The 9300-nt window shown below is 46.7% G+C and overlaps 1 protein-coding gene across 1 annotated transcript in view; it reads right to left on the bottom strand.

The window, feature by feature from the left end:
* Nucleotides 1-1354: 1354 nt before the first annotated feature.
* prdm1a (PR domain containing 1a, with ZNF domain) overlaps nucleotides 1355-9300 on the bottom strand; it is a 16381-nt gene continuing 8435 nt past the window's right edge. Inside the window, exons 5-7 of the mRNA XM_069175023.1 lie at nucleotides 4274-5358; nucleotides 3894-4022; nucleotides 1355-3771 (exon numbers count right to left, since the gene is read on the bottom strand). Coding sequence (XP_069031124.1) covers nucleotides 3172-3771; nucleotides 3894-4022; nucleotides 4274-5358 — 1814 coding nt within the window. The 3' untranslated portion in view covers nucleotides 1355-3171. The remainder of the gene's footprint in view (nucleotides 3772-3893; nucleotides 4023-4273; nucleotides 5359-9300) is intronic.

Consider the following 9300-nt stretch of genomic DNA (forward strand, 5'->3'; position numbering starts at 1 on the left):
AAATTTAAGAATTACAAATTGCTGCTCATCAATGGCCTTTATGTCTTTTAAGACATGCTTGAAGTTTAACGAACTGATTTGTGTCATCCAGTTTCATGGGAAAAAGAAGTAGTTGTGTGTCGCCTGCATAACGATGGAAATGAATGCAGTGCTTCCTAAGAATATTGTTGAAGGGAGGCATAAGTATGAAAATTATCTGACATTCAAATCTATCTGGTAAACATGATTTGAACCAGCCGAGTGCGGTTCTTTGAATCCCAATGTCACACTCTAGTCTCCGTAGTAAAATATTGCGATCAGTTGTATATGACTAGAAAATGTATAATACCATCTAACAAAAGTTGGTAACCGGCTTCTTTTTTTTTTTTTTTTTTTTTTTACACACAGCATTAGCCATTAAGCTTTGTGACTTCATCCAACTATCCCTTTACAACATTCAACATTTTGGGGGACTATTTAAATATTAACTTGTTAGGTTACCTTGCTGGAGTTAGCACTGATTTTCATTAGACGTTGCTCTATGTGATCTGCCTCATAGTCCATAATCACCTGACATACGCACACCTCCCAACATGGCGGTCTATTTAAGATAAGATCATTTATTTTTTGTAACGACGAGGTCACAGGCCCTGTAAATTATTTTATGAAACTGTATTAATTAATTAGCCAAAATTAGATTTAAATGAAGTTTTATCAGCTAAATATCCACATTTTACAAAGACTGGAGACTTCAAGCTCTTAAATGAACCGTGTTATCCGTCTGTCTTTTGAATACTAGGATATAAGACAGACTGCAGTTACTGCAGCCCATAAGGCACTAAGCTGTGTTCCCATTTCCTGCTTTGTCTTAAAGCTTGGAATTGCACGGAAAAGGACATAAAGATTCACGACTTTAAGAGTCTGGTTTTCTTTACCCAGTGATAAAAGCAATGTGAGCTAATGCGTTAAAATTTGAACTTTTGTGGTATTTTACTTTAAGATTATTTGTCTGCTGTTTGTATCACCTGTTTCCTTCTGTTTTGTTCATCTTTTCTTTAAAGCTCTGTTCCCGTGTGATCATTCACCACATGTTTAATCTATGACTGAACTATGCCTGGAATGAAAGTAAAACTCCTCACGCACACAGGTGTTTTTAGTTAATCTTGATGACTGGAGCCGCTTCTCAGGTTGAAGTTGGGCGGAGCTATGAAGGGACATAATGTGAGGTCGCCATCCTTAAACTCACAAAACTGAATGATAAAGGTGTAAGCTCTTCGAGTTTCAGAGGGAGGCAACAAAAGTTAAAAAAAAAAAAAAAAGAAAAGAAAGAAGAATAACACAGAGAGCCACAGGGTTTAGATTAGAGCAGTGAACATTTATATCATAATTTACACTTTTTGACATTTTTGCACATAAATAACTATGTAAACCAGAATGTAAACAGAGACAGTTCTTTAGGGGATTCTCCTCTGGAGTTAAAGCTCTGAATAGCGAGAGACGCTTTGGTCGAACATCAGTTAAAGAGAAAGGTAATGAAACAGAGGAGGGCGCAGAGAGCGACGGAGTTCAGGTTGTTGATGCACAACTGCTACAAAAAAAAAAATCACAGCTGCTGTTGGAACATTAAGTTGGGCCTTAACGCCATTGTGACCGGTTTCAGAGATACTGTACACAGTGTAAATGGTGCAAGCATCGGCACTGAAGATATAAAGTAGGAGTGGGGGGGGGGGGCCAGTGCATAAAAGAAGGCCGAGGTGCTTTGGTGTATGCCAGTTCATTAAACAAGATGGCGGACGGGTTGGGGCTGAAGAAAGGGCCATTGTTTCTCAACCAGAAATAATAACAAGTAACAATAACAACAACAAAATGAAAACATATACAAAACAAGAGACCACAGCTAAAGAGCCAACACTTCATCATATACACAAAGTACATCTTCCCTTCTTCAGCATTTTTGATTCCTCAAGTCCTTTTTTTCCCTCGTTTTTGATTTTTCGTTTTCCGTGATTTTTGGTGTGCATTTGAAATTAAAAGCCACGTGAACTTTGGTTTCTAGCGTCAAGTGTAAATCCCTAAATCGGAGGGCGTTCACATCCCTGCTGGGTGTCGACAGTGTTGTTAAAAAAAAACAAAAATGAAAACAAGAGGAGGGGCGGCGGGCGGCTCACCGGGCCTCCCGAGTCCGTTATGTGCTACATGTTGAGCGGGCTGTGCCGCTCCTTTGGACCACATGAAGAGCTGCACTCCAGTTCAGTTTGGTTTCTTCTTCTTCAAGTAGCAAAAGAAAAGAAGAAAAAAGAAGAAAAAAAAAAAAAAGCAAATAAATAGAAAACTCCCACTTTCATCTGTCCCTTTAAACGCACACACAGACACACACTCATATCATCACATACACACTGAGGTAACCGTTGTGAAAAATATACAAAATTAAAAAAAAAATGCCCTTTTTTTTTTTGGTTTCATTTAAATTAAGTAGGCATCAGAAAAGGACACAGACATGCTATAGGGAGGCTATCAAGCAGGGTTGCAATAAAGCTCTTATTTTCTAAATTAACAAATTTATGTGCCGTACTTTGGCAAGTTTTTTTTTTTTTTTTTTTCCTTTTTCCAACCCTTTTCAACCTGCAATAATGGTTTCTAAATTTAAATAAGGAAAACCCTGAAGAGTGGACACCCCTGGCTCTATTGGTCAGAGGTCACAGGTCAGATATAGGCATAGAGAGAGTGACTATCTACAGAGAAATGGCCACAGAGGAAAAACAACAACAACGAAATAACATCAACAGAAAAAAAATTGACTTTTACATTGATTTCACCCCATCAGTGTAACTGTCCCTTCCACTTATTGCTTTTGAAGACAACAAATAAAAAGTATAATAAATTAGGTTATACAATAACTAATTGATCAAAAACACAAAGACATTGGAAAATAGAGACAAAATAATACAACAACAATAATGACGGTATCATTATATTAATTACATCAAAAGGTAAATCCTGGGTAGATGATTGTCTCTAAGAATGCTAAAAACCGCTAAGTAGTCATGGGACAGTGTCTCTTGTAGCCCTGAGTACGCGAGTCCCTGATAGGTTGAAAACCTGGCAGACAACCAGGTAGAGAATTATTTATTTACAGCTGTTGCTCCCGGCAACCCAGTCTCGACTCTGTGTCTCTCGGGTGTAAAAGGTCACCTAAGCCTCAGATTCCTGCTTGACGGTAATGTTGGCAGGAAGCGGTGGGACGGGGCTGCTGTGCCGCATCTTGATGACCGACGTCTCGTTCGGGGACTCGTACGCGCCGTAACCCGCACACAGGAGCTCGGTGGCACTGCCCTTGCGGTGGGGGTGGAAGTGGGACGACTTGAGGTCGGTCTCCCTCCACAGCAACCCCAAGACCTGCTTCTCCAACAGGGCCTCCATCTCCACGCCTCCCTGCAGCTGCTCCAGCTGCTCGGCGTGCTCGCTGACGTCGAAGCGCTCGATCTCCTCGTTGGCGCGTTGCACCTCCTCCATGGCGGCCTGACTGGAGACGGTCGGACTGCCGGTGCCGGAGCTCGCCGTCAGGCAATAGCCCTTCAGGTGGAGTCGCAGGCTACACAGGTGGATGTAGTGGCGGTGGCAGTGGGGGCATTTGTGCGGACGCTCGCGGGAATGCAGGCGCTTGTGCAGCTTCAGGTGGACGAACTGGGTGAACTTAGCCGGGCAGAGTTTACAGTGGTAGGGTTTCTCCCCCGAGTGGAGGCGCAGGTGAGTTTTCAGGTTGCTGGTGCTGCTGAAACGCTTGTGACAAACCTACAAAGAGGAAAGACGATAAAAAGAGACGATGTCAGCAACCCATCAACTTAACCGTCGTACTTGATTTATACACTCATCTGTCTTGATAAAAGTACATCATGTTCAACATTATCGCTCACCTGGCATTCATGAGGCTTCTCCCCGGTGTGGACCAGGAAGTGCTTCTGCAGGTGAGCCAACTGAGTGAAGCCTTTGTTACAGGTTTGACATTTAAAGGGTCTCTCTCCACTGTGGACACGAAGATGAACCTGCATGCCAAGGACAGAAGAGAAAAGGGTTTGTTTAGGCTCATTCAGATATTGGACTTGAATATCCTGATGTAAGAACATCTGGTGACACTCCTCGCTCCTGTAGGTGCCATCAACCTGCTTTGCTGCCTAATGATTAGCTCGCAGTCCTCAAAGTGCTCAGGAATGATAATAAGGCGGTAAATCAGACGAGCAGACACGATGTCGAAAGCCTAACACGGAACGAACTCGGCGGTTGTCTCGAGCCTCACCTTCAGGTTTGACAGCTGTCCGAAGGTCTTGCTGCACACGTTGCACTCGTACTTGATTTTGCCGTTCTGCTTCTTCAGAGGGTAAGGCAGTGCCTTGTAGCCCGCCGAGCCCACGCCACGCTTCACCTTGGTCAGGTTGATCGCCTCTTCGTCGGAGTGATGTTCGCTGGTGTTGCCCAGCAGGGCTGAGGTAGGCTTAGTGGGCACCTGCTCGCTGGGAGGTGCTGTGCCTGCAGTCGGGGAGCCGCTGGAGGGCGCGTGGGATGATCCGTGTGGGTGAAGGTGCCCGGGATAAGGGTTGTGAGGCCCTGCTTTTTCTCTCAGAGAAGTAGCGGCTGAGAAGGCACTGGTTGGCCCGGGAAGGAGGAAGTCTCTGTGGGCAGAGATGGAGGACGGGTGCACAGAGTCAGGCATCATGAAGCGTCTCCCTGCTGTGTCGGAGGGCAGGAGGGGAAAGTGGGGCGGCAGTAGGCTGCTGTACAGCGGGTACATCCTGGGAAAGATCCCTCCTACGGTAGGGACGCCACCGCCGGGCAGAGGATAGTGGTGGGGCAGGAGGTAACGCGGGTAGGGGGCCCCTGGAGGGTAAAAGGGCGAGGAGAGGGGCGCAGATGGTGGGGAGTAACCAGGGTAGGAGCTAAGTCCGGTGGAGTAGAAAGAAGCAGGGGACAGTGCCGGACCTGAGGGGCTGCCCCGAGGGCTGCAGTCGGGGCTGCTCCTCGCGGACGGGCTGGGTGTGGCTGAAGACTGGTTACCAGGGGAACGGGTTGAGGGGTAACGAAGCTGGCCGGGTTTGTGGCAAAGAAAGTCTTCAGGGATGTGAGGGTGCGGCCGGAGAGCCGGGTAGAGGGCACGGGGGTACAGGGGGCGCTCGGGGCTGTCGGCGCAGCGCGGACGGGTGGGAAGCGGCCGGCTGGGCTCCCTCTTGGTGGACGAGCTGCTGTTGGTGCCGTTCAGAATGGAAAGGACACTGTGCTCCCTCTTGGGCGGCGTGGGGGTCACTGCGACCGGGGACGGGCTGGATGCGTCGACGGAGCGCTCGTCGCTGCTCTCTTGGTGCTGCTTCACATCCAAAAGAGACTGCTCTGAAAAGATGCAGAGAGAGGAGAGAAGTCAGGGGGAGTTCATCGAATCCAAATAGGGTAGGCTTGGTTTCCCTGTTGGAAGTAGCAGTAGCAACTTCTATTTACCCAAATAAACTCTTAAAACCGAGCCTCACTGCTGAGATAAACCTCTGCCGGTCACAAAGTTCCCTTCAGCAGGGATGTGTGTGTGTGTTCGTGTGTCACAGGGTTGAGGAACACCATAAGTAACTCAGCGGGCCAATTAAGGCGACGGATTTGACGAACGAGCGAGAGGTGGGGGGGCGGGGTTGACAGTTGGGGGCGAGAGACAGGAAGTGAGGCGTGACAGCTGCCTTTGGGTATTGTGTGTTTGCGCGTGTCTATAAAATCAAGATAAAAATCAAAATGGTGGCAGACAGACAGACAGGGCTGATGGAAGGTTTCCTGCTGAAAATACCCTCAGAAAAAAGAAAAAAAACACGCTTGGCCTCCACCTGCCCTCCGCGAACACACACAAACACACCCACACCGTATAACAAGGTACACACACACACACACACACACACACACACACACACACACAGACAGAGGCGCCTGCAGACAAAGGCCTCTGTCTGATTTGTTGACCCTTCCACTTTTGGACAACACTTTTTGATCAAGCTCCCACTCTCCCGACTGTTCTGGCCGTTCGCTTTTGTTTCCGGGTCGAAGGTTAAATCGGAGAGCTTCCTCCTCGGTCACTCACACCTACTGTCTTCTCCGCATGATGAAAGAGCGGATTAGGAGGAGAGCTCAGTCACACGCGCTCTAAAAGCCCCGGGATGTCGGTTAGCGGCACATCTCGGCTGTTAAATTGCCACAGACGGGCCCTTAAAACGCCGCCGTCTATTATCTGCAAGCTCATTTACCGGCCTGTCAACTTTTTACCATGAGGTCGCCCAGAGGGGAGCGCATGTGTGTGTGTGCGCGCGTGTGTGTGTGCGTGTGTGTGTGTGTGTCTGAGAGAGATGGAGGTTGTCAAAGTTAATCTTAAGTGCCGGCACTGGTGAAATTTGCTTATTCACCCCCTCACTCACTCACTCACTCACTCACTCACTCACTCACTCACTCACTCACTCACAGATTGTCAGTGACCCTTTCGTCAGTAGTAAAGCGGCAGTGTGCAAACATTAAGGTTATCAGCTCGCCTTCCTCCTCCTCCTCTTCCTCCTCTCCCCTCCATCCCTCTTCCAGAAAACAAACAGGGCGGCCATCTTGGAGATATCAATCTGTCAACACGGCCCTTCTGCCAGGAAGTTCAAGTAGTCAACAGAGGGGGAAGGTGGGAGGTGCAACTCTTAATTCCCCCGCACTCCCTCCTCCACCTTCATTCTGGTCTTTTCAAGTGGCAAATATATCAGGTTGATTGGCTGACACACACACACACACACACACACACACACACACACACACACACACACACACACGCACGCGCGCACGTTGGTGTGTGAGCTCGCATGTGTTTGAGGTGAAAAAGGCTGGGTGTAAATGTGTTGGCATGTCACGCTGTGTGTGTGTGTGTGTGTGTGTGTGTGTGTGTGTGTGTGTGTGTGTGTGTATCTGTGTGTGCGTGTGGGAAGAGAGAGTGTTTTTGTCGGCAGAGCAGAGTGTCTTTGAACACAACACAACACACACACACACACACACACACACACACACACACACACACACACACATGGATGACAGGTGTTCTCAAGTGCTAACACTTGAAGAATGTGAAATGACAGCGACAGAAAAGAGTGAGAGAGAAAGGGCAAGGAGAAAGTGAGGGAGTGAGGCAGCGCTCAGTCATTTTTCTCTGTCTCTCACACACACACACACACGCCACACACACACACACACACACACACACACACACACACACACACACACACACTCAGACACACACGTCTGGTTTTGCTATGACTGTGCTGGAAAGAGCTAAAAAGTAAGAGAGAAAAACACGATACAAGCAGCAGTTGTTGAACTTCTCTGGAATATAACACAAAGGACGTCAATCGGTTTGGACCAGAAAGTCCCCTCCTCTCGGACACCGGCTGTAACTCTTCAACGACCAGAACACGATAATGAGATGCGTGTTTCTCCTGAGTTGGCTAAATTTGAGATTTTGAATGATGAATGAACCGGGATGCAGATCGTATCAAATTAGTCGAAACTATTGTCTTATTTCTCAAAACTGAAGCAGTTTTGAAAGCCAAAATAACCTCATTAGGGGGTTGAAAAATTATAATAAGTAGCAGGTTGATGGTATCCAGCTGCTGCGTTTAGAACTGACACAGACTGCTAGGGACATTTACATTATAGCTAACCAGCCAACAAAAACATTAAACTACTTTATATTTTATTAATTAGCTTTGGGCCTGTATTGTTGCTGCCTATAACATAAAATGTCACGTACACCAACAACCGAATTAAACAATTGGATCGCTCTGCGTTCAGTCCGTGGCATAACTTGTAGAATTCATCACAGCCACTTCCTCCTCTTTTACCTTTTTAAATGGGTTTCAGTTTAACGTCACTTAGTCAGAAGGACTGGTGGTTTTTCTTGGTTTTACTCAGCCCATGACATTATTTTCTAAACTCTCGTGGGCCACACCAACAGTCGAATGTTTTACTCATTTTAGGAAACTCATCAGCCCAAACCACGGAAAAAACAAAAAAGGACACAGAGTTCGGCTGCAGGTAAAAAAAAAAAAAAAAAAAATCTGTGTTCAAGTCACTGGCAGGTCAACTGAAGCCTGTGGGGCTTAAATGACAGAGGAAGCTAATTAAAGACAAGACATATACTTTTATACACACTGAGTCGGCGAGGTGGGGTGTGGGGAAGTGTGTGTGTGTGTGTGTGGGGGGGGGGGGGGGGCAGGCTGAGGGATCGGGAGGGTACCTCCTGCCTCCGTCCCCCAGGTCATGCGCATTTTTCTCCGGGCAGTGGAGTCACTCTGGCTGGCTGTGTCGGTTCCTCCGCCAGCTTTACACTGCTATTAGCCTCCAGTCACACCTGGAAACCACTCGGCTCCCACTCTCTCTCGGTCTCTTTGTTTCCCTCTCAGCTCGCTCTCTCTTTGATCAGCGCAGCACCAAGTGGATGAGTGCAGTTAATGTTTTGTGTCGTGAGCGTGTGCGAAGTGGGGAATTTATGAAGGCTGAGATTTTAAGTTTTAGGTCCGAATGAGCAGTTTTGGGGGAGAAAAGTCAAGAGTATAAATGATTAATACCGGTCAGTGTTTATTTGATATATTTTTAAGTGAGTACAGAGAAATTTTTAGTCTTGTTTTTTTCCTCATAAAAAGGTCACTGAAGATACTCAGTCTCGCAAACACACACTGTCTCCGCTGCTTTTATTGAGGTTGAGCCAGGTTGTGTGTGTGTGTGTGTGTGTGTGTGTGTGTGTGTGTCTGTGGACCTTTTATGTTAAAAGCGGGTCTTTAAGTGTGTAAGACTGTGGCATTAGGGGCCATATCCCCCCTGTCTGTCTGTGTAATTACACTGTCACTGGCACACACACACCAAAATACAACGATGGCACTGACAGAGATGAAAGGTTGTCGGTCTTGTACTCTTGTACATGTGTGTGTGTGTGTGTGTGTGTGTGTGTGTGTGTGTGTGTGTGTGTGTGTGTGTGTGTGTGTGTGTGTGTGTGTGAGATAATGACAGGCTAGCGTTCAGAGAGGAAGGAGACACAGCTACACTCAAAAACACAGTCGGGCTTTAAGAGCGGCGACAGGACACGCTCAAGACACACACACCTACGCAGTCTATTGGTTTTATTTTTTTATTTTTTTATGTAAGCTGGTCAATGCATCAGGATTTAATGAAAACATCCCGTTCTTTCACAATAAATGTAAAAGTCAAAACAAATTTACTCCTGATGCCAAATAAAAAAATAAAATATTTTCATATTGTTCCTTATCAGCCTTATTGCTC

The sequence above is a fragment of the Embiotoca jacksoni genome, unplaced genomic scaffold (genome assembly GCF_022577435.1).
Source record: "Embiotoca jacksoni isolate LCO1_2020_lvr unplaced genomic scaffold, fEmbJac1.0.p SCAF_63, whole genome shotgun sequence".
Taxonomy (NCBI): domain Eukaryota; kingdom Metazoa; phylum Chordata; class Actinopteri; family Embiotocidae; genus Embiotoca; species Embiotoca jacksoni.